Source organism: Rhipicephalus microplus, chromosome 6, assembly GCF_043290135.1.
Source record: "Rhipicephalus microplus isolate Deutch F79 chromosome 6, USDA_Rmic, whole genome shotgun sequence".
Lineage (NCBI taxonomy): Eukaryota > Metazoa > Arthropoda > Arachnida > Ixodida > Ixodidae > Rhipicephalus > Rhipicephalus microplus.
Genome location: NC_134705.1, coordinates 61,195,609 through 61,219,690, shown reverse-complemented (window position 1 = coordinate 61,219,690; position 24,082 = coordinate 61,195,609). Strand labels below are relative to the sequence as shown.

At 45.3% G+C, this 24,082-nt stretch overlaps 1 protein-coding gene across 1 annotated transcript in view; it reads right to left on the bottom strand.

The window, feature by feature from the left end:
* Positions 1 to 273: 273 nt before the first annotated feature.
* The window catches only part of LOC142765865 (isatin hydrolase-like), a 49,791-nt gene continuing 25,982 nt past the window's right edge, over positions 274 to 24,082 (bottom strand). The window contains exons 2-5 of the mRNA XM_075867670.1: positions 10,100 to 10,213; positions 4,265 to 4,317; positions 3,425 to 3,689; positions 274 to 1,673 (exon numbers count right to left, since the gene is read on the bottom strand). Coding sequence (XP_075723785.1) covers positions 1,359 to 1,673; positions 3,425 to 3,689; positions 4,265 to 4,317; positions 10,100 to 10,213 — 747 coding nt within the window. The 3' untranslated portion in view covers positions 274 to 1,358. The remainder of the gene's footprint in view (positions 1,674 to 3,424; positions 3,690 to 4,264; positions 4,318 to 10,099; positions 10,214 to 24,082) is intronic.

The following is a 24,082-nucleotide window of genomic DNA, read 5'->3' as shown; positions in this document are numbered from 1 at the left end:
GCCGGGCAGGCCGGGCGCGTATCGCGTATGCAGGATAACCGTTGGTCATTAACAGTTACTGACTTGATGATTCCCAGAAAAGGCAAACAAAACACACGGGAGGGGGGAAAAAGACAATTTGCTGATGTGATTCAAAAGTTTGCAGATATAACGTGGCAGCAGAAAGCACAAGACTGGGTTGATTGGCCGATCATGGGAGAGGCCTTTGCTTTGCATTGGGAGTAGTCAAGCTTATGATGATGACCATGTAGAATAAAGTGCTATTTCTAATGCTTTCAAACGGTTGGAAAAAGTTTATTGATGTCTTGTAGTTCGTATTTTGCATATTTGAAAAGTCCCAGCATTTTATTCTTGTACACGATCGAGAATTGTCGTAATATAAAGTGTAATTGGCAAGGGGGAGTTCTAGAACTCATTGTTTATATCGAGATGTCTGATGTCATATCTACTTGACTGATGTTGCTGAAGCCTCTCACCAACTGCATTTACTTGATCTTTACGTGTCAATATTGCAACAAGATGGGTGAGTTTTCGTTGTGTCGAGGACGAAAAAAGATGGTGACTCGGTTTTAGATAGTAACGCAAGGGCCGAATTTAGGAAGAGAAAGTCTGAAGAAAAACGCGTTAAGTACGAGTAACTAAGGTACATAGGATCTTTTCCTACGTAGCAGTTTTTGTACTTCTCCAGTTTCAAGAGTACAAGAGAAAGATTCTGGGCGGTTCATCGCGACAATAATAAAAACTATTAATAAATTGCAAATTAGGGGAAGAACACGGGATATGTTATGAATATTTTATTATCATAATGCACCAAATACACTTCGAAGATATGAAAATATCCGTATTACTGCTGAGTATCAGCAATGCACACGAATGTTAATCAATTATATTTTCGCAAACTCGAAAAACGTCAACGTGGAAGGAAAAGAGTTTCTATACTGAAGCACAAAATTTGCTGATGACATCTATTTCTTTAACATCTCTTTTCGATCTTCGAAGTGGTTAAATGAATATCGAATGCTGACTTTCTGATCTTGGTCATTTTAGGGCAATCTTATCAAAACAAGACACAGGTTGAAACAAACTATAGGCAAAGTCTTCGTTTGCTTGGTTGCGGCTAGCGCAATAGATAGGCGTGTAATGACAAAAGAGTGCTCTCAATATTCACCGCTGGTTGATTGTTAAGTTACGAACCAACCATGGTGTTTCACAGAATTGGTATCAAACTGATCCGTGGCAGCACCACCACTGAATGAAAGTGTTAACCTGGCACTATGTGGCCATTTTTACCTTTTTTGGCCGTAGCAGATGTCGTGCAAGTGTGGTAAGGTGATGTAGAGGTAGCGCGACAGTAGACATCAGTGTAAAGTAGCGATGACGCGGGCGGGGGCGCCACTGGCGCCCGGTATCTTCATTGGAAGGACGACACCCGTTGACCCCGTGGCCGGCACCAGGGTGAGGCAGGGCAAGTTCTCCGTGATGTACAAGCTAGCAGCTGCGAGGATTTTGTGCACGGTTAGCTCCGGATAGTGGTCCAATGAAGGCCCGTCCAGACCAATACCGTAGGGACGCCGCTGGCTCGTCAAGAATGTCGCCGCCTCTGGAGACAGGGATGGAAAGTGTCTGTCTCCGTTTTTGTCCAGTCCCATGTAAGCCGTTCGATTAGGCCAGAACTATGAGTAAGAAGATAGAGAAAGTACGAATTGGGGCATAGAGATGCGGAGCGACACACGCTGCGCAGAATGTTACAGCAGTTGTACGCACACGAATATGTCCTTCAGGCAGACTAAGCGACTTTTTTCTCTAATACTAGCGTGCCAAGGATAGCGAATTTTTTTTTGAAAGGCATCAACCCCTTCAAATGTCGGTGTGCTTGTTTGGGGCTCATATTACTCTTAAAAAAACCCTGCTGCACGTCTGTGAAGGTATCCAGCACAAAAGGCGTTACGAAAGGCACCTGCAGAACCACCGAATTTTAGTAAAGTGAACACGCAAGCGTCGGCGGCCAAGTGTATAAGTGCCCTACAATGATGCACGGCGGAGAAATGGAGAAGACGCACATGTACTTGTTGAACAGCCATGTACAACCGCCTTTTGCCAGGCTGTTCTGGGAATCCCACTCCGGGTCGTCGCAGAGAATCGGCCCTTATATGCGGTGGTTAATGCTCGCGCGTTCAGGTTTTAAATATTGGCAATCGAAAAACACAACGAGTGCTAAACTGACAAGAATAGACCAAATCTGAGGATAAACAAAACCTAAAAAGTCTGCAACCATGGTACCGATTCGGCTACCTGAAGTTGAAGAGTTTTCACTGAAAGCTACTCAACTTGAAATTTATTGACAGCCACATGTGGGCTCGCGTGTACTGTCGCCTATTTGCACATACGTCAACACATCAGAATTCATACACCAGCTCAATATATACTAATCAGAGGGTTGAGTCACGGGCAGGCGAACGTCCTTGCCCTCCCCGGCAGGCTGTTTTACGAAAATTCTGGATAAAAAATAACGTGGTTCATATTTTTCAAAAAAAAAAACGTCCCTGCTGAACGAAGACCCCTGATAACCCGTATTTGAATGTACGAGATCAAACGGTGCCTACCGGACTGCCATTGATGCGATATTGCTGTTAGATAAATCCCATTGAATACTTGTTGCAAAAGGTAAATGCACACTGGAGAATTCATGAGTTGACATACTCAGATACGATTCAGATCAAGCAGTGAGTCCGAGTAAATCTGAGAGAGTGATAATTTGGTCACTTTCAGTCTGTGAGAGTTCGTTTGAAAAACTTTAAAACCGCTTTTAGGCTGCACTCGCCACTAATACTTGGTCAGAGGTGGCCCCACGTGCAGGGCTATCAAAACAATCATCTCGAGTTTCCAATTTTTGTGTCTGGGGTCCTCTAACTCACAAATTTAGGCAGTGATGACAACCAAAATTACTGCCATATATAACAAAAAAAACACCGCGATAAAGCAGCTTAGTAAACAGAAGCACATGGAAATTTACCGAATGCCGCTGTAAACACCAAATTGCGCGACACCAAGGTAGACTCTTGCGATGCAGTGTGATATATTCTAGCACGGACATTCTAGTTGATCCTACTAGCGTTTTTTCAAAAATTCAATAAAAAACACTGGAATCTTGTCTAGAAATTGTTTTGCATTCAATTTAGCATGCTTTATTGCAGCTATACTGTCGTCTAAATATTACTGTCCTTATGCATCTGAAAAGTCCGGATATATTTTATCCTAGGGTTCACCTAACCATGGCTTAAGCCAAAGTTCTTTGCCGTTACTAGTATTTTGCGGGTTCATTGTTTTGTAGTTTATAAACTAAAGGTCTCAATAAAAAGTGTTCCAATTAGAACTCATTGTTAACTTGCAGAAAACAAGCCAACGTCCCATCAATTGCGTTTACCCTGCACTGTCCAGTATCCACGAGAAAGAGGCAGCCGTCAGGAACTTTTCCGTGGCGGCTTTCCCAGTCCCGTATGTCAGAGAGTGTGACAATGTATGCGGGGTCAGCTTCAGCCTTTGACCGGACGTCCAGCTTCACAATGGGCACGTATATGAGACGGTCAATGGGAATGTCCGCTACAGACCATCCGCCCTTGGCGCAGTGCAATGGCGCATCTATGTGTGTACCGGCGTGCGTTGCTTCCGAGATATTGTCGATCTGTTTCCTAATAAAGCAAAAGAACAAATTAGAGGTCGACAAATAATAGGAACACATACGACAGCTCGAAGCAGTTACTGCAAATAAATATGTAGCGTGACACGTGGAATCGCAACAGTTTTAAGCCTACATCTTAAGATGGTGGTTTACCTCTGTGAGCTTTGGGACTCTCAGCTATTGCCATCACTCTAAGGACTGACCACTCTACACCATAGACAGCTGAGGAACTAGCTAGTCGCCGCGCCGCACCCTGTTTAGTCGATCGAAAGCTATTTCGACAATTGTCAAACAGCGACGATTAAAATGCAGCCGCGCAGTTTGTGTTACCAGCTCTGCGTCGCGCTCTATAGAAGCTGCTGGTATACGTGTTTAGATGTCTTTTCTATTTACCGCGTTGGAAAAGACGCTTCCTGACGCGTCAGTGGCTACCAAGTCACAGCAGCAACACAGAGAACGAACTTGCAGATTGTGCCGCCAAGCAGCTTTTCGAGGCACACAGATAGAGACCCGCTTTTAAGGCCCGACCACTTCAATGGACTTGAAGGCTGGCACAGGAGATGACGCCTTTTCTAGGATGCCTACCAAGGAACCAGGCCAACTCGGTCAATCATGAACACGACCTCTTTAATGCATCTCTGTATGCCAACAAGACTCATCTGAAGAGAGGCAACCTTGCTTTGTGTCTTATGGCTAGGAGTGGTATTTAAAAAAAATATCATTATTTTCGCTTTGAAATAGCCGAGTGCGTTTGTTTTATCTGCGGTGCCTGTCATTGGAAGAGCCAATCTCTGGGAATTTCCAGAATAGAATTTTGTTTAACGTCTCAATTCTTTGCTCTTTTTTTTTATTCACAAACCGTGTCTTGACTGCTCAAATTCCCAACTTGGCGCCAGCAATTTTCAGGGCTCAACGACGTTTCGTCTAACGTTTGCAACCTTACGTCCAGTGTTCCTCAAGGCTGTGGTGTGTGCTAGGTACACTGCTCGTTTTTATATACAATAACAATTTTTCCCGCTAACTGTTAATCTTCAGTTAGGTTGACGAAGGACGTTTGCGACATTTTCTGCTGTATCAAACTCTTGGGCTATCATTTCGCTGTGGATAAGGATATTCTCTTATACTTCAAGTAGTGCGAAACTTGGCAGATGTCCTTTGATACGTATAATTTGAAATTCATTTCGTTCACTCCAAAAGCTATCGTTTCGCTATACGATGAATGGTACTATTGTTTCAGCAATCCTGATCGTGCAGCCATCTCAACGTTTAACCCTTATCAGATTCCAGCAGGACTACGCATATAAACCCCTCTATATCTCAGCTATCTCGCAGATACCGTCACTGCGCTCCTTATAACGTACACTTTACCATTCATGTGTTATTATGTTCATCTACGGCTAGAGTATACATAATATATATTCGTCACCATATCAAAATTACCTTGTCCGTAAATTCGAAGCCGCAAAGATAGAGCATTCATCTCTAGCAACCACGATCATAGTTCAAGTATTACTGCTTCATGCTCCTCACTGCATATTTCGACGCCTTCACAGTGCAGGTAGTTTCATGCACAATCATGGTCACACCCAGATAGATAATTCAGCAAGATGACGTAAAGACATCGCACATTAGAACGGTCTTCCAGCTCAAATTTTACGTATCTCTAATCACAAAACTTTTCGTGATAACATCAATTCGGTGTGCTTTAGTGTTGTGTAGTGTTATTGCACCTTCCTGTTTACAATCTTTGTTTTGATTACATTTTTATTTTCTTATTATTATGCTGTTTTGCTTTCTGTCTTATTTTCGTTGTTTTCTGAATAAAAATGCCGGCCCTATTTTACTCAAAGCCCTTTTAAACGAATGAGGTTCACAGAGGTCCCTGGAGTCTGCTCTAGCGTACTTTGACAACACATCGATGTCTGTTGAAAGTACTGATAAATGTCATCGACAGAAGAGATCGCATAAGAATGCCACGATGGTAATCCTTATGTTGAAAAAACAGACTTGGAAAAGTGGCCGTGAGAGTGATGTCGCATACCACGCAAAACTGATTAATTGTGACTGACTCTGCGTGGGCTGCAATGTCCTGTTTCTCTCCTTAAAATGCACCCTGCCGCGGTGGTCTAGTGGCTAAGGTACTCGACTGCTGACTCACAGGTTGCGGGATCTAATCCCGGCGGCGGTAGCTGCATTTCCGATGGAGGCGGAAATGCTGTAGACCCGTGTGCTCAGATTTGGGCGCACGTTAAGAACCCCAGGTGGTCGAAATTTCCGGGCCCTCCCCTACGGCGTCTCTGATAATCATATGGTGGTTTTGGGACGTTAACATCCACATATCAATCAATTATCTCCTTCAAATGCGAAGAATTTCTTTGCGTACTGGAGGCACCTTGAACGCCTACCTATGGTCATATTACATCGGTAGTGAAACTTGGAGCTAAGTGTGTCGAAAACCCTTTGCCACATGCATCCACGCCCGCCGACTAAGTGAAGCGTGACTCTATTAGGGAGGGCCAAATATAAGCTCAATATAATTTTTAACCGTCTGAATTGTATATATTTGACGTAAGAAGGTAGCGATGGTGGGTAGAGGCCGATGAAGAAGAAGTGAAATTGGAATAAACATGGCGTATGAGCTGCAGGCCTCATCTCTCACATCATAGCCTCACATATAAGCCAAAGTTATCATAAATTTGAATTACCGTTTATCTCACACTTGGCTAAATCGGGGCCTATTCAGAGAATCTGTTGTTACGGGTTGTGTTTAGTCCTGCGCATTGCCAAGTCAACGAGGCCAATGGGGCATCCCCTACTTTAGCGTGGTGGTTTAGTGCGTACCTTCCATAGTGCGTTTATATGCTTATCCGCTGTTCACTGGCGTGACGTTTCAGAGCTGAATTAGCTAAAAAATATGGCAATTATTTCGCTCTCTAAAATATCTAATAACTCACACTCATCCTTTCCGGGCGATATATTGTTGGCAACAAATTCGACGGAAGAGATCATTCGGAAGAGATCAAATTCGACGGAAGAGCCTTGTTAACACTATCAGCAGAAGTGTCCACAAACTTGTTCATTTCAAAAGAGCATGCTTTGAAGCGACTAATAGGAGATGCACTTACGGAACAGCACTCAACCCTAGACGTAGGTTTCATCCTAGCTGAACTGCAGCCTTACGTAACGTCCGACAAAAAAAACTTCCCCAGGCACAGATGATGTCACTTAGAGCATGCTGTGTAACCACGGGCCTTCTGGAAGTACGGCACTCCTTGGCATATATAATAACAGCTGGAAAAGTGCGTCGGTGCCACTTTCCTGAAAGGTGGCAAAAGTCGTTTCGATTCTTAAACCCGGTAAACCCGCCAACCTGCTGTCATCGTTTAGAACAGTAAGCTTGATCTCTTGCATTAGCAAAGTTATGGAGAAAATGGTGCAACTTCGACTGCAGTGTTGGATAGAAGTCAGTGGGGAATTTCCTGACCAATTATTAGGTTCGCCCCCTCGTCCCAGTGCTTTAGACTCTGTTTTTGACCTTGTCACTCATGTGGAGCACGAGAACAGATTCGGAAGAATGACGATTGCAGCTTTTCTAGACGTTAGGCGTGCCTTCGACACAATCAGCCACGTACATGTTTTGTACGGGTTATATAGTCTAGGAATGAAGGGACGCCTGCTTCGTTGAAATTGTGATTTCCTGACTGGCCGAATTGTCTTCATGGCGACAAGCACTGGGAGAAGCACTCCACGAGGCCTGAAATCGGGTGTGCCCCAAAGAAGTGAATTAAGCCCTATACTATTTAACTTAGTAATGCGCCAACTGCCGATTGTCTTACCACCATCAGTACACACTTCAATGTAAGCAGGTGATATCTGCCAGCGGGCGGATATGTTGTAACGATTCTGTCGCGTATGTCTTGAAACACTTTCCGCCACACAGTGGCACATACCTGCGGTCGGGTATGTGACACTGGTAATCGAGAAATGGCGAGAAGACAACGGGTAATTTTAGCACGCGAGCTTCAAGAAAAAGTTGATATTGGCATCATTGACCCCACAAATGCAAATAATAAATGTCATGGTCCCAACATAAATCCAATACCAACATTCTTCGTGGCAATCAAGTGTTCTTCTACCACAGAGCTGTATATACGCCAGGTCTCGGAGCTACTTTTCAAAAATAGACCCGAACGTTTGTGAAACGTCTACTCTCGTTGCAGTGCTGGCTGTCTAATTTTATAATAATTCTATATGCGCACCTACAATGCAGCCGTCACGTAGGGTTAACGTCAATTGTATTTAGGTGCCATACGATGCACTTGATTTATGTAGCCTTGTCCAGACTTACCATTCTGACAAGTTCCAGTGCTCCTTGTCAGCTTAGCGTTTCTAGTATTGCTAGTATTGATTTCGTTGTTGACATGGTTAGGCAACTGTCAACTACTGGTTATATAGAGCATATGCAGTTTAAAGTATGTTTTTGAATGCAATTGTGCATATCTTTAGCGCCACTTCGTGACGTTTTACTCAAAACATTACAACACAGCCACGTTCCATGTGCAATATTCATTCCCAAGATACGTGAGATCTGCCAAAATTTTTCCCCTTTAAGTCTTTTCCTATCCGGTCTCTATGCATAGTAATAAACTGGCCAACCTTTTCACCTTTCGTTCCCTTTTAGTGCGATAGTGAATATATGCCCACTCTCGGCTGAATTTTGCCATCAGCGTTGATGTTGGCGTCGCCATCAATCACCGCGTATGCGTACGTATCTATATATATGAAAACGCAAGAAAACAAAAAAAAAGCTCAGAAAAAGACGACGGCGCGCGGAATCGAACATGGGACTTTTGCATCGTGACAGCGAGACGTTAACCAATGAGAAACCGAAGAGCACGCCCTTAGCCGTTCGAACGTCAAACTATTTATATCTACCACTTACCGCTGCTGACGGGCATCTCGGGGGGAATTTGTGTTTTCAGCATTACCAGCAAGATGCCACAATGAGCGCGCATCGCAATATCGCGCGGCGGTGCGTGCCTACATCTCCCACGCGTATGTTGCCCTGCTTAGAGGAGGGGAGCAACCTCCCTCACGCGCCCTTATCTCGCGGTGGGGAGGAGGGGATGATCGCACGTCTTGGCTGGCCTCGAGATTCACCTGGAACGATTCCGCTGTAGGTAACGGGCGCACAAAGGTCACTGCACTTATTGCAGTCTCCGTTTGCGAAAGGCGCGTGCTTTTCAGACACAGCGAAGTAACAACTGAGACGCTTATTCGCGTGTATCCGCGTCTGTGAGTTCATTTCGTGCGTTATTTGTGTGTGAGAAACGCGGGGCACGTTTCGACCTGCCATTCTTCGAGTGACCTTCCAATTTTTTGCTATCGCGTTCATTGCTTCGCCTTTGCGTCAAAGCTGTGACCTTTTATGTCTTCTCACCACCCAATGTAGCAGAGAGGAGAAGCTGACACCCGATATATATATATTGCAGATTGACGCAGCTGTGCAAATAATACGTTATCTGCAAAGTGGTTGCAACACAAGAATAATTCGGACCAATATAAATTACCAAAAACTAAATATTCCCACCCCCCTAGTTTCAGCTTCACAATACAACAAAATGCTTAGCTGCAATGGGGAAGCAGACCACTCCTTTTAGCCACATGGTGCGTGGCTCACAAGATAGATCGATAACTGGAGAGCTTATCTTGAGTGACGACTGCTTATAGAGCAAGACTAAAGCATTCCAAAGGAACATTTCTGTGCTGCAGTCTTTCAGGAACATTTTTATTGGCGTACTTGACCTCTTATAATTTCCTCAGTGGACACGACTGTTTTGCAGAGGTAGTCCCTAATTGGGGGCTGAATCGATAATTAATACTGGCCCTGTTAGGAAAGATCAGCGCTTCAATGGCAATATCTAAAATTTTAAAGGTTTCTATGATACCGAATGATATTCGCAGAAAAATCGCGTGTGGCAAACCTCGTGTTTTTTTATGAGAACGTGATTTTGCGTTCAGGAGACCGTACTAAGCGGATTACGGTGCTGCCGTTTTTATGTTCATGAACGGTTTTTTTTTTGCAGGCGCTCTTTTCGAAAGCTGAATTACCTTCAATCAAACATTTTCCTATAAAAGTGCCATTTTTCACTTTGATATGTGAATGCACTAAAACTGAAGTGCTAGTTAATACGTGACGGTTACTTTGAGGCATTTCAATTTGTGAAAACTAATCGCCCCCCCCCCCACGCGTGAATATGGATGCCGAGTTTATTGAAACGATAACATGATGGCGATCTTACCATTCGTCACCAGGGCCTGGATAAATTCTTTGTCCATACGAAAGGCAGCGCCAGCTTTCCAGTATAGAGTTTCATTGGTAAAGTTATGCGTCAAGTCAATAATGATGGCGTTCCTTGCCTGAGTAGGCGAGAAGTGCCACGATTCCCCTTGGAAGAACGTGACGCGGATTGTGCAGTATATGCACAACGCCACGCACACCATACACAGCAGGCAGCTTCCCCAGTGGCGCACCTGAAAGAAAGGTCGTTCACTTAACAGTCTAACAACTTGGCGTCACGAACCTAAAGGAGTTGAAGTGGAGGAAGCGCAACTTTGTCCCCTGTAGAGAACCAACCTGCTACCTAACGAAACGCGTAGGATTTTCTATCAATTGAGTCATGTGGTGGCGGTCGCTCTCCCGTATACATTTTTGGAACCGCTGCCGTAGCTTCTTCGTAAACTGCGAAACAGTGGTTAACGCGATTGGTAAAGCATCAGACGCCATCATCGAAGATTGCAGATTCGTGCTCTACCGGTGGCAAAGTCGATTTAGAGTCATCTCTTTTTCCTCTCCACTTAGGTCGTAATAACGACGATAGAATCAACGACTTCAAGTAATGTTTAAGAGTGATGATGGTAGTGCACATACGCTGACACTTAAACTATAGCGACACACTATAACTTCTTTGGCTTCAACGTGGTTATAGAAGGCGCATATAAACCGAACATTTTCTACTCGCGAAGGTCGTTCTCATGGTCGACGCCCGGTACCCTGCGTTCTATGCCTTCCAGTCTCCGTTACAAAACGTTTCCTAATTGTTTAGAACATGCAATGCAGCGCACGGATGCGTCACGTTATTCTGTTTTACGTCTTCATTGCCTGTCCGCACACTGCAATTATGGGCCTGGAAACGTGGGTATTAAAGGTTCACGTGCACAGTAACCGTCCCTATAATCCGTGACTCACACTAGTGCAAGTAATTTACTTACGCGAAGGCATCACTTGAAGCAGCTGAATAAGGTACTTTAGGACTCATCTTTCAAACGCCACCAAAAACGGTAAATGGTAAAGGGGTTCGCCACTTATCGGTGATAACAGCTAGCACAAATGATTCCTCCGAAGACGGAGTGTTAGGTCTGAAAACCTTATCGAGTTATCAAACGTTTCCTAGTTATGTTGGGTTTTGTGGCGCAAGAGCGACTAAGGCTACGCTGCGCCCGACTCATGGTGAGAATACCTACAGCGGACAGGGCTATGGCAATGACTCTGAAATGTCTTGTCGGCGATGACATATGGGATATGATGGGCGGTGAAGCGTCGCTGTATAAAGGCCTAAAAGAATTGGCTCCGTAAACGCGTGAAGTATATATCTCTTCTAAGATTATGTGTGTGATGCTCGGGGTGGTCAATGTGTATGGTCGGTGCATGAGGTTATGTCAAAACCGCAACGGCTTTTACATAGCACTAATGCCATACCCGTGTCCTTATACCTAAGGGCCGGGAGGCAAGTGCCTCGTTGTAAATTTCAGCTGCAGCAGATGCCTCTCCGAAGAGGCTGTGCTACGAGTCACATCGGTCAAGTTCTGCTATGTATAGTGGTAGAATAGTCTAGTGTAGTTAGACCTTGTTCAGACGTTGTGCTTCACTTAAAAAGCTGATCACATCAGCTACGGGTATTAGGGCGTCATCGCACAAGAGTAGCATTTGATGAAAGGGAATATTTAACCTGTAAAACATACAGAAATGTTTTTCTCTTAATGTTTTCATATGTGGGCAAGCTATTAAAATGTGCATTACAGTCAGTTGCTCGTGACACTTATCACATGGTAGGGCTTCTTCGTCAGCCGATAGATACTTATGTGTGATGTGCGTATGACCTATTTGTAGTCGACATATAACTACTTCGATAAAACGTGCTTGATGAAAACAGGTCTTCCATTCACCAAGGACAGGTTTGATTAGGTGAAGTTTGTTGTTCTGTCGTGATTTCCATTCCTGCTACCAGTGAAAGGTGGTGACCCGGCGAACAGCTTGAATCCCATGTCTGGCAGATATGTTGGTTTTTCACTCGCGCATCTCTTTTGCTGTTGCAGCTAGGTGGTCTGCCCTTTCATTGCCTGGTATCCCGACATGACTCGGGTTCCAACAGAGGCGTATGGTGTGGTCATCAGGTGTGTGGGATAGCATGTTTAAAATATCGCCCATGAATGGCTCATACTGAGAATTATCTAACTTTTCAGCGCGCTTAACGAGTCTGTAAATATTACAGCTTTTTTTATGTTTTGAGCTTATAATGTATCGTACTGCCATCCATAACGCATAGCACTCAGCGTTGTAGATGAATACGAACTGCGGTAGTCTAGTTATTTGCTCGTGTGTTGCTCCTACCACGCTGCTTCCGACATAAGCAGATGTCTTCGAACCATCAGTGTAAAATTCTTCGTAAGTGTTGTACGTTTCTTGTAATGTAAGGAACTCGTGTAGTATATGTTCACGTGAGGTGTTTTGTTTCTTTATATGTGTGAGTGAAAAATGCAAAAATTCGGAAAAGTCACTCCATGGGGCCAAACTGGGTGGCCTTCTGGCGATGGAGAGTGCTTCGTTAGGGACATTTAGGGCGTGAAATTTTTCTTCAAATCTTAGTATTAGTGGCTTAATTGCGTTTGGCTTGTTGACGTAGTGTTGTAGTAGGTCGCAGCGTGTGAAAATACCGTGGCATATATGATCTGGTAAAGAACGAACTCTAAGGACATACGTGACCATTAGTTGTGTTCTCCTATATTACTTACTTTCGGCGTATAAGCTCGAAATAGGTGAGGTTCGATATGCACCTGTTGCGAGGCGCAACCCTTTGTTCAGGGTCTAGCCGCTTAAGGTACGAGCCTCTTGCTGAACCATAGACTATACTACCGTAGTCTAGTGTGCTGATTTGATTTGATTGATTTGTGGGGTTTAACGTCCCAAAACCACCATGTGATTATGAGAGACGCGCTAGTGGAGGACTCCGGAAATTTTGACCACCTGGGGTTCTTTAACGTGCACCCAAATCTGAGCACACGGGCCTATGACATTTCCGCCTCCATCGGAAATGCAGCCGCCGCAGCCGGGATTTGAACCCGCGACCTGCGTGTCAGCAGCCGAGTACCTTAGCCACTAGACCACCACGGCGGGGCGTAGTCTAGTTTGCTGCGTACTAAAGAGCGGTAGATGAGCAGGAGGCACTTACGGTCGGAACCCCTGTGCTTTCGGGACAAGACTTTGAGCACATTGAGGGCGCTGTTGTATTTCACGTTGAGAATATTATGTGTGGAAGAAAATTGAGCTTTTTATCAAATACGACCCCTAGAAACTTCTGTTCTTGTTTTATTGGCAATACTGTTTCGTTTATTTTGAGTGCGGGGTCTGGTTGTAAGCCTCGTTTCTGGGAGATCGCTAGAGCAACCGTCTTTACCTCAGAAAACCGGAAGCCGTTTTTGTTAGCCCATTGTGTTAGCTTGTTCAGTGCTTTTTGAATCTGTCGCTCGCACGTCGCCATGTTAGATGACCGGCACGCTGTTTGGAGATCAACCACATATAGTGAGTGCATAAGAATAGATGGTATGACCTGGTTCACAGAGTTCATTTTGACGACAAAGATAGTTGTGATTAAGACACAGCCCTGAGGCACATCGTTGTCTTGAGTAAACGTTTCTGAAAGTGTGGTACCTAAATGAACCTGAAAAGTTCGGTTTGATAGGAAGTCGGAGAAGCAGTTGAGCATCCTTCCGCGAATTCCTAGATCTGCCAGATCGGTCGGCTCGTCGGTCTACGGGTATGATTCCGCTTAGGGTAAGAGATCTGCCAGGTCTCGTAAGATTCCGTACTTCCACGTTGTGTCATATGTCTTTTCAAGATCGAAAAATACTGCTAAGCAGTGCTGCTTGTATAAGAAAGCTTCTCGTACTCTATGTTCAAGGCGAACGAGGTGATCGGTGGTGGAACATCCTTTCTTGTAACCACACTGGTGGACATCTATCAAGTTATCGGTTTCTAGGATGTATGTTAGCCTAATATTAATAACGCTTTCGTAGGATTTCGCCATACAACTTGAGAGTGCTATGGGCCTGTAGCTTGTGTGTAGTGTAGGATTTTCTCCGGCTTTGAGAAGTGGGATTATAATTGCTTTTTTCTACTCTGTTGGCATTCTGCCAGTGACCCAAATAGCGTTAAAGATGTGCAGCAATGCTTCACGGCTGCCTGGAACAAATGGGCGAGCATTTGGTAACGTATTTTGTCTCGGCCAGGTGCTGTTTTTTACCTTGAGAAAGCACTCTGTTAATTTCCTGCAGAGTTAAGGGGCAGTTGTATGATCTGTCTGATAACCTGCAACAGGAAGCTTTTGTTTTTCTGTAGATTGTTTATGTTTTAGGAAAGCTGCCGAATAGTTTGCTGAGCTCGAAATAGCGCAAAATTGCTACGCTAGTAGGTCTGCCTGTTGGCCTAAGGTTGTCTGGATGCCAGGGGTGGAGAGAATGGGGATGGTATATGAGCTGTAGTTGCCGTTCAACTTGTGCATCTGATCCCACATCCTTTTAGATGTGATGGAACTGTTAATGGATGAAATGTACTTTTTCCACGAGAGTTTTTCAGCCTGCCTGTGAATAAATCTTGCCTTTGCTCTCGCCTTTTTAAATGCTAGGAGGTTCTTTCCTGTAGGATATTTACGAAAAATGCCCCACTTCTTGTGTTGCATTTTTTAAGCTTGTGTGCACTCTTTTGTCCACCAGGGTTTAAGTTTTTTCTTCATAACGCCGGAGGATTTTGGTATAGATCGTTCGGCTGCCGCGAGTATGCAGGCGGTGACTGTCTCCTTCATTTCCTCTATGCTTAGGCTATCAAGCATCTCTTTTTCTAGGGCAGATTTTTCAGTAAACAGTGGCCAGTCTGCCAGATGTTTGCAACGCGGTGGTCGAGATGAAGTGGTGGGGAGGGTTTGTGTTAATTTTATGAGAGCAGGCTTATGGTCACTGCCGTAAACATTATCTATCACGCTCCACTTTAGGTCGCAAAAGAGCGACGGTGAGCACAACGCTAGGTCTAAGCAGCTAGTGGCTCCTGTGCTTGGGGAGAAGTAGGTGACGCTACCAGTATTTAAAAGACATACGTTATTGTTCAGAATAAAATCTTCGAGGGTTTGTCCTCTGGTGTCAGTTGTACTGCTTTCCCAAAGCATTCCGTGCGCGTTAAAATCCCCTGAAATAACAAACGGTTCAGGCAGTTGGTCCAAAATATGCTCTATATCTTTTGTTGTAAAATGCGTGTGAGGGGATATAAATGGAACATATGGTGACAGTTTTGTGAGCTAAAGTGGTGACGGCCGTGGCCTTAATGTGACTGTTGATGGTGATCTCTCTCACTGCGATACCACTTTTGACGACAATAGCCACGCCGCCGGACAACCGGCTAGCGTGGACGCAATCGCGCCGTACTACGGTAAAACTTCTGAGGAAGTTGGTGTGTTTTTCTCCCAGATTGGTCTCCTGTAAGCACATAGCCATTGGAGAGAGATTACTAGCATATCATTTATGTCACCTATGTTGTGAATGAGTCCGCTACTATTCCAATGGAGAAGAAAAGCCATTTTGGGCAGTGAACTTGAGCGGAAAAGTGGAGTTAGATTTGATTTGTTGGCGATAAAACCTTGGTGACGTGTGTGTGATACTAAAGCACAAACATAATGGTGCCATAACCTTTTAGGTTACGGAAAACAAAACTTATTTTACAGGGCTTTTTGGAGGCCCTGTAATTTGTCTTTTGTCCTTTTTGGAGCGGTCGAGAGAAACTCGCTGCTTCTTCGGCGCTGAAGGCGTCGTTTGACTGGCGGTTGTGTCCATAGCTTCAAAAGAAGCGTTGGACCGTCGCTCTGCCGATCGATCCCTGGGCGTTGTAAGCTTCGGCTCAGGAGACGAAGCCTTCAAAATCTCTACACCGGACGTCAACGGGGCTCCCGCAGTCTTCCCGTTGCCCTGGCTTGTGCCAGTGCATGTCGACGCCTTTGGTGGGGTCTTGTTGGCTGAGGCCGGAGCAGCCTTGGCTGCTCCCGCAGTAGGGGGAAGCGGAGGTCGCTCTAGCACGCTGTGTGTAGCTTGGGTGGTTCAGCAAATGATTTTGTTGCATAGTAAGGAGAGACGCGATGCCTTGCTTCGCGGAAACTGATGTTGTGGGTGACTTTGATGGTAATTATTTCTTTTTTTCCATGCTGTGCAGGATCTAGAATATGCCGCGTGTTCCCCATCGCAGTTCGCGCAGTAGAGTTCGGCCTTGCAGTCATCATCTGTAGAGTGGCCTGTGGTACCACACCGTACACAGGTAAGCTGCCCACGACAACTCTGCGAAGCATGTCCGAATCTTTGGCAATTGAAGCAGCGCCGAGGATTCGGAATGTATGGTCTCTTAGACAGTTTTAGGTAGCCGGTAACTAATTCATATGGTAGTGTGGTGCACCCGAAGGTCACTATGATGTGCTTGGTTGGAGTTTATTTGTTTTCTCTTCTCACTACGATACGCTGTACGTGAATGACATTTTCGTCCTTCCAGCCAGCCAGAAGCTCATCGTTTGTTAGGTCTTTCAGGCCATCGTCTGACACAACGCCTTTGACAGTGTTCATCGTTCGGTGGGCAAAGACGGTTACGGGCTTGTTCCCAAATGCTACCAACTTTTCTAGTTTTTCAAACTTTGTCTTGTCTGTAACTTCTACCAGCAAGTCCCCGCTTGCCATCTTTGTAGCCTTATAGCCAGTTCCAATAGTCTCGGTTAGGCACCTGGACAAGAGGAATGGGGAGATGTTGCGAGCTTTTTTGTCCGAGTTTTCGCAATGAATAACGTGGTACTTAGGGAAATGGTCTTGTTTTTCCGAAAGCGGCATTACGTTTGCTTCGGTGCGCCACTTTTTGAAGGGGCGATCAATGGAGAAGAGGTTTCGTGATCCCATAGCAAAGTGCAGTTCGTTCAGTAATGGCGCCAACCACCCACTACGGAGCCCAACAAGGGGACGTGGCAGAACATGTAAACATGTCTGCACAACGCCAGTAATACGCCACTGCCATAACCTAGTATATCTACCCAAGGTTTGATATTTACACCAAGTTAACCCTTGCTGCCAGGAAAAATTGGAAGTAAAATGAAGTGAGAAGAAGACAGGAAAGATGTGAAGTCAGAACGAAAGACGAAGATGTAGGGAGAGAGAGATAGGAAAAGGCGACTGCCGATTTCCCCTGGGTGGGTCAGCCCAGGGGTGCCGTCTACGTGAAGCCGGCGCCAAAGGGGTGTGTCGCCTCAGCCGGGGGCCTTAAAGGTCCAATCACCCAGCGTCAGCTCAGCCCCCAGGATCCCCTTTTCCCCGGACACGGCAAAGCCACGCACGGTTAGGCGTGGGAGGGTGTCAAAACTCCCCCGTTAGCTCGGGTCCTTGGTGTCGCTACACACCAAATGCCTACTTGCGCAGGCGCCCCTGCGGGGGTTACCAAACTTTTCTATTTACCTTTCCACTCTGCTCATTCTAAACTGGTTAAAAGGGGTATCATTTTTGTTTCCCTAAGGTCATGCCCACACTTTATGCAAGGCAGTTTCAAAGCAGAAGTCGAGCGGCTCTTGAGCGCTGGTTACTCAAACTCTCTGATTTCTGATGTTGCGCAAAAGTTTAAAAACAAATAAAAAATCAAGGATGGCAATCTGAGCCTCAAAAGTTGTCAAATCCGTGGCACTCTCTTGTCTGCACAACATTTCGCATAGGCGGAAAAAGTCGGTAAACGCCCTAGTATCACTGTTGTATTTTCCGGCATGGAAAAGCCATCAAAGCTTTGTAAGTTGGTGAATCATTTAGCTGCAAATAGAGAAAAATGCTCTGTGCAACACAGAACGTGCTTTGTATCTTGTGCTATTGGTGTCGTATATCTTATTGCGCTATTCTGCGGTAAGATATACACAGGGAAAACCGGAAGGTGCTTCAATGACCGTTTATGAGAGCACAATAATAATGTGCACAATCCGGTTCAAGGAGACCTCGAATCCACAACCGAGACTGCGGCTACGTGCCCCTGTTTGAGTTGTTCAGTTGAACGAAATTCATTTGTCCAACGGTTTTTGCTGTGCCCCGTGTTAGGTTGCCAAGGATAGGTTGCTAGGGACACATCGTTCGAGCAACATCTTCTGAGGTCTTCGGCGACGGTCCTGGCCCACTGGACGTCCCACACGTGGTCTTTAAGTGCCTCGCTGAGGACACCTCGAACCCACTACCGAGACTGCGGCTGCGTGCCCCTGTTTGAGTTGTTCAGTTGAAAGAAATTCATTTGTCCAGCGGTTGTTGCTGTGCCTGGTGCTAGGCTGCCAGGGACACATCGTTCAATGAACATCTTCCGAGGTTCGTGGCGACGGCCTTAGCTCACTGTACGTCCCACACCTATTCTTAGAGTGCCTCGCTGAGAAGGGTGGCTTGTCTTCGCTCAGCAAGCGTTGTGAGGTAATAGGAAAGCACCACTCGGAAGCCACGCGTGAGATAATTGAAGGTTGTCACATAAATAGGTTTGAAGGTACAAGTGTAATTTCCCCATCAGTTCCGCTGTTGCAAAAACAGATTGCGTATTTCGATCATTTTAAGGCTGTGTATTTGTCTCCAGCTCAATCAACAACGGACAAGATTTTGCTGACATTGTATCGCAGTGGTTGCAAAGTGCATCATTTTACAAACGCCCATCCTCTTCTTTTTCCACCTATAAATGGTACACCACTGTTGAAAGTCCGCGCTCTTTTTTATTCTTGCTTTAAAGCGAAAGCTGTGATAAGATAAGAAAACGGTTCACGCGCGGCGCCGCCGTAGTTGTCCGCCGCCACTGTCACCGCCGCCGCCGCCGCCATCGGTGTCCGTAACCAGTATCAAACGAAAAAAAAACTCCCTAAATAAAAAAACACCAATGACACAATGGGATCCAAACCCGTGTGCGCAGTGTGCTAGCCCGATATTCTACCACTGAGCCACCCCGGCTTTTCTTTCTTTATTGCCGTTGTACATACAAAATTCACAAACAAATGTACATCAAACAAAGAAGAAACATGGAACAAACAAAAGAAGTAAAAAGCGTCATAGTTAACAGGCTTTTTAAAATTCCTTCATCTGTAGAAGGCTTTCTACTCGATGAAGTCATTCGGGCACCTCTTGTTGAACCTTTTGTGATTCCACGAACGAACAGACAGATTGAAAGAAGTCTTGCCTAACCGGACGTGCATTAACATCAGCATGGCGCACCGTCATTCTAGATTGCCATATACCATGCAGGCCCAGTAACATAACTAGGTCGAAAGGGATTCCGTCTTCATTTGATGCTGGTAGAAATCTGATGCCATAGGCATCGAGAGGCAGATCCTTTTTCAAAGTCCTTTGGAGAACATCCCAGAAAAAGACTGCATCCCAGCAGTCCAGGAAAACATGTTCGATTGTTTCCGGCTTTTTGCAGAGAAGGCAATCAACACCCCAAGGAACGAATAAGCCTTTTTCTTGCATCCAAGTTTTCACGGGCAAGGTCCCAGTTTGCAGTTTAAAGAAAAAGGATTTCGCCCCAGGTGATACCCCCATTTTTTACACGGCTTAACACATTGTGGCCTGGGCCTACACGGTATAATGTTCTATATAGGAAACAGGAAGAACTGTTTCTACTAAATTTTGTATAACTTTTTACGCGTCACCGCACTGAGGTATTCCAATGAAAAACGCATTTTTAGAAAAAGACATGAGTCAACAACTTCTTTTAGGAAACCTCTGATGCTTACTTTCATGTGGCCAGATGCTACCACAAATTTTGGCAACCGTCTTCCAAGCCTAAGCTGTATAACAGTACGTATGCATACGTCTCGATTATTTCGGAAAAACAAAAACCGATTAACTAACTGACGAAGGCACAAATGACACAGACCGAGTCTACCAGAGCGAACCCGTCTGAATAAGTTAGTTCTACTGGTTCGCTCCCAAGAAGAACCCCACAAGAAAAAAAATATTCGATGAAGCTTCTGTAGATTCACACGTGAACAATGCAATACCTGAAGGACATACCAGAGCTTACTGACTAAAAATACGCTACAAAAGGTCGCTCTGGTGAAAATTGATAGCTGGAAACTATTCAGTTGCTCAGCGTTTTTTCGTAGCTCCGTGGTCTGACGCAGCCAGTACGGTTCACTGTCACAATAATATTCTAATGACACACCTAGGTATCGTACCGCAGTAGTAGTCCATGAAATACCAGCCACAAGTTGTGGAGTCACAGGCCATTTGCCGTGCCAGTAACCCACACCCTTGCTCCAGTTCACCAAACTACCACTTGCATTACAATAAAGGTTCACAATTTTTATGGTCTCAGCGATACTATCATAATCTTTACAATGCACAGCTATATCATCTGCGTATGCCAGTACCCGTACTTCAGCTTTTTGTAGTTTGTATCCTACTATGTTACTGCTTTTCATGACTTTTTGGCAAAATGACTCTATATAAACTGAATATAGGAGGGAAGACAACTGGCAGCCTTGTCGTACAGAAAGTCTGACATTAACTCGTTTCCCAAGAACTGATGATTAGCCGAGTTTTACATCCAGTATAAGCCATTCTAACTGTATCTCGAATTACTTTGCCAACATTGACATAGTCTAACAAAAGAAAAAGAATTTCGTGTGGTACTCGGTCATATGCTTTTTCTAAATCTATCTGGATCACCGCGATGTGATTATTTGTGGCATCGCAGCACTCCAATACACTTTGTGCCTTGTGAATGTTTGTGAATATAGTGCACACTTTAATTCCACATGTCCGGTGGTCGCCTACAATGTTTTTAATAACTGTCTGCAGTCTCCTTGCTAGCACTTTCATCAAAATCCTTAGTCGATATTTGATAGATTGACCAGCCTGTACAATTTAACTTCACGTATTTTAACTGCGTCTTCAGTTTTTGGAATTAGTATAGTATGAGAATCTTTATGTTTAAAGCTTCGTTAAAAACCGCTGCTAAGATCGGTGCTAGTTTGTGTTTGAATTCCTTATAAAATGCGGCTGTTCACCCATCAGGTCCTGTTGACTTACCCAAATGGAGGGCAATAATTGCTTTTGTCACTTCCGGTTCAGAAATAGGACATTCTAAGCTGTCTTTTTTTGCAGTCTTCAACCTTTGGCAATAACTTAAAAAATAAATTCTTGAATTCACCTACAATTACTTTACATTTATCAAATAATGTGGTATAGGGCTCGTTGAAAGCATCCTCTATATATCTCTGTTCACTTGTAACGTTACACTTGTATTCATCTGATGTACAGCATTCCGTTGAGCGTTTTGTTTTTCGAGACCAAGCATTATTTTGGTTGGTTTCTCTCCTACGGTCATTTTCTCTGCCCTTGCCCTCATTTGCGCGCCACGATACTACTCCTCATCAATTCGCGCTAGTTTGGACTTTACTGTCCTTATATCATTTATGAATAAGGCTGGCGTTTTGCTTTCCTCTGGTAGCAGTTCTTTCAGATTTAAGCGTAGGGTTCTTTCCTCTTCGCTCGTTCCGTGTTTTATTACACATGTGCGTTCTATAGGTTTCAATTTTATATTCTGTTAAAATTCTTCCCACTTCACTTCATACTTTTGGTCTCCACTGTTTATGTTTACCAACGCCTCTCGAACACTGTCCATAAATATTTCATCTTCCAAGAGATTAGAATTTAGCTTCCACGTGTCCCAATTAAATACTGGTCTACGTCTATTTCTTTTACCTATTACAAATGATACTAAGCAGTGATCACTAAATGAAATTGGGAGAACATTGTACTCACTGATAATAGGAACTAACTCCAGTGACACGTAGGCCCTATCTAGGCGCGCATGACTGGAGCCTTGGAAATGCGTATACAGTGTTAGTCCTTTACCAATACACTCTGCAACGTCCTCAAGGTCTAAGTCAGAAATTAGATTCGTTAACGCGACTGTGCTTATGTCGTTGAAATTGAATGTACTTGTTTTACCATCGGCACTTATCACAAAATTAAAATCTCCCATTAGGAGGACTATGCGATCACATTCACAATAAGTACGAATTTCGCCGAATGTTGCACACCGTCCGTCAACTTTAAGAGGTGCATATAAACAAATCACTCGCCAATTAAGAGAAAAGAAGGCCTAATCACAAACAACAAACCTTCCGGATGAATCAGACGTGACATTTTGAACAGTGTCACATAAACTATCCCGCGCAAAGATCACACACCCTGCCGACCTACCAACTTCATGACTGACGCTGGCGGTGTGGCGTTCGGTGAAACGTTGCAGTAAGCTCTCCGTGGCGTCCACGCTCCCCACTTTGGCTTCCTGAACTGCAATAATGCCCAGGTCTTCGTCTATGGCTAGTCTGTAGAGATGAGTTTGTGTCTTTCTAAAAGTCAGTCCTCGTACGTTGAGAGTCGCTGCTTTTACGAACCCGCTCAGCGACGTGATCGGTGAGCGGGTCTGAGCTGAGAGCGCTACACGTTCACTTATTGGGCTCTCGTCGTCCAGGGTGGATCCATGTTGTTCACCTTTAGTTTGCGCGGCCATCGTCGCGTTTGAGCGACGACGGCCGTCGTCAGGCAGCGTTTCGTTTCTTGCCTCCACTGACAACCTTCCACTGCACTTCCGACTTCACTTGTGTTTTGTCTACTTGCGTGCCGTCGTCCGAAACGCGACGGCGTTTTGCAGACGCCAATTCTGATTCCATCCTCGGGGTATCCAGGTCACCAAGCAAATCCTCATTTTCGTGTGTTTCGTTCGCCAGACAGTACTGAGAAGCCGAGTTTAGAGGAGTTGAAGTGGTGTTGACCTGTGACGCTGGCGTTTCAGGGCGCGTTGCTTGCAGCTGTGACATGGCGTGGATCACAGGCGCCGGACGCGTCTGTTCGCTTGTCGTTGGGGCCGCTGGATTTCCCATCTTTCGCCCGGCGTTCGTGTCTAGGGCTGAAGAAACTTGCTTGCTTTTGTTCAGCACCGGCGCGTCGTCTGATGTCGTCTGCTTTTGTGGTGTCGCTGGCAAAGACGCAAGCTCACATTCCTCCTCATCCATGAGAAGTTCACTCTGTTGAGTCTCTAGTCGTCGCCCTGCAGCTCGTGCACATGAACAGTTGCACTCGTCCTGCGCATGACCGAAAGAGTGGCATTCGCTGCACCTTGGGACTTTGCAATCGCGTCTCATGTGCCCCGTGCCTCGGCACCGCCGGCACAAAGGCGGTCTTCCCGGAACCACGACCAGTGCCGTACTGCTGCCAATACGCACCTGATGGGGCTGTTGATCCACAGAAACGCCGTCTCGTAGTTGCATGCGTATTACGCGAGTTGTTGATTCAGCTCCTTCAAAGTCCTCCACTCTCCATTGGTCATCGGTCACCTCCTTGACGTCACCGTATTCATAAAAGGCACGTCGAATAGCGTCTTTTGTAACATCGAACGCTGGCCAGTGCAATATCATCTTGACCTCTTGCCGCTTCGGGTCGATGACGAGACATACCCGGTCTTTAACTTTGAGAACGCCTGCGTCTGTCAGCGCTTTCTTTGCTCGCTCGGTCTTCATGTCCCATAACTACACGTGCGACATTTGATATGCTCCGATGCCACTTACTTGCTAAATGACGCCTAAGTCTTTAAGAGGTTTCCTGAAGTCGTCGATGCGATACGGTCGGCCACTGACGTCGCAGTGTAGGACTACTGCTCGACACATCGCTTCACCTCATGGCAACGAAGGCAGAATGATCCTGTAGTCCTTTGGAACGAGGGGAGACGCTGTACCGCGGCCGGTGTCGGCCGCTGTCGCTGCTCGGGCCGAGCTTTCCATCCTGCGTCTGCACAGACTGGCGTCCACAAGCAGAATGACGGAGCCACGCCGGCGCTTGGGACTTGTTCGCAAACTTGCCTTGGGCAGGCTTGAGTTCGGGAAAGGACTCGCGGAATAAAGCGTTTTAGAACATCAAGGAGACAGCCACGCGTCACACAATGCGAATCGCGTAACGACTGGGTCGTATAATACTCCAACCCACTAGAAAACTTGTTCTTGATCACCTACAACTGTGGCGCATGTCTTGTCTTGTCTTGTC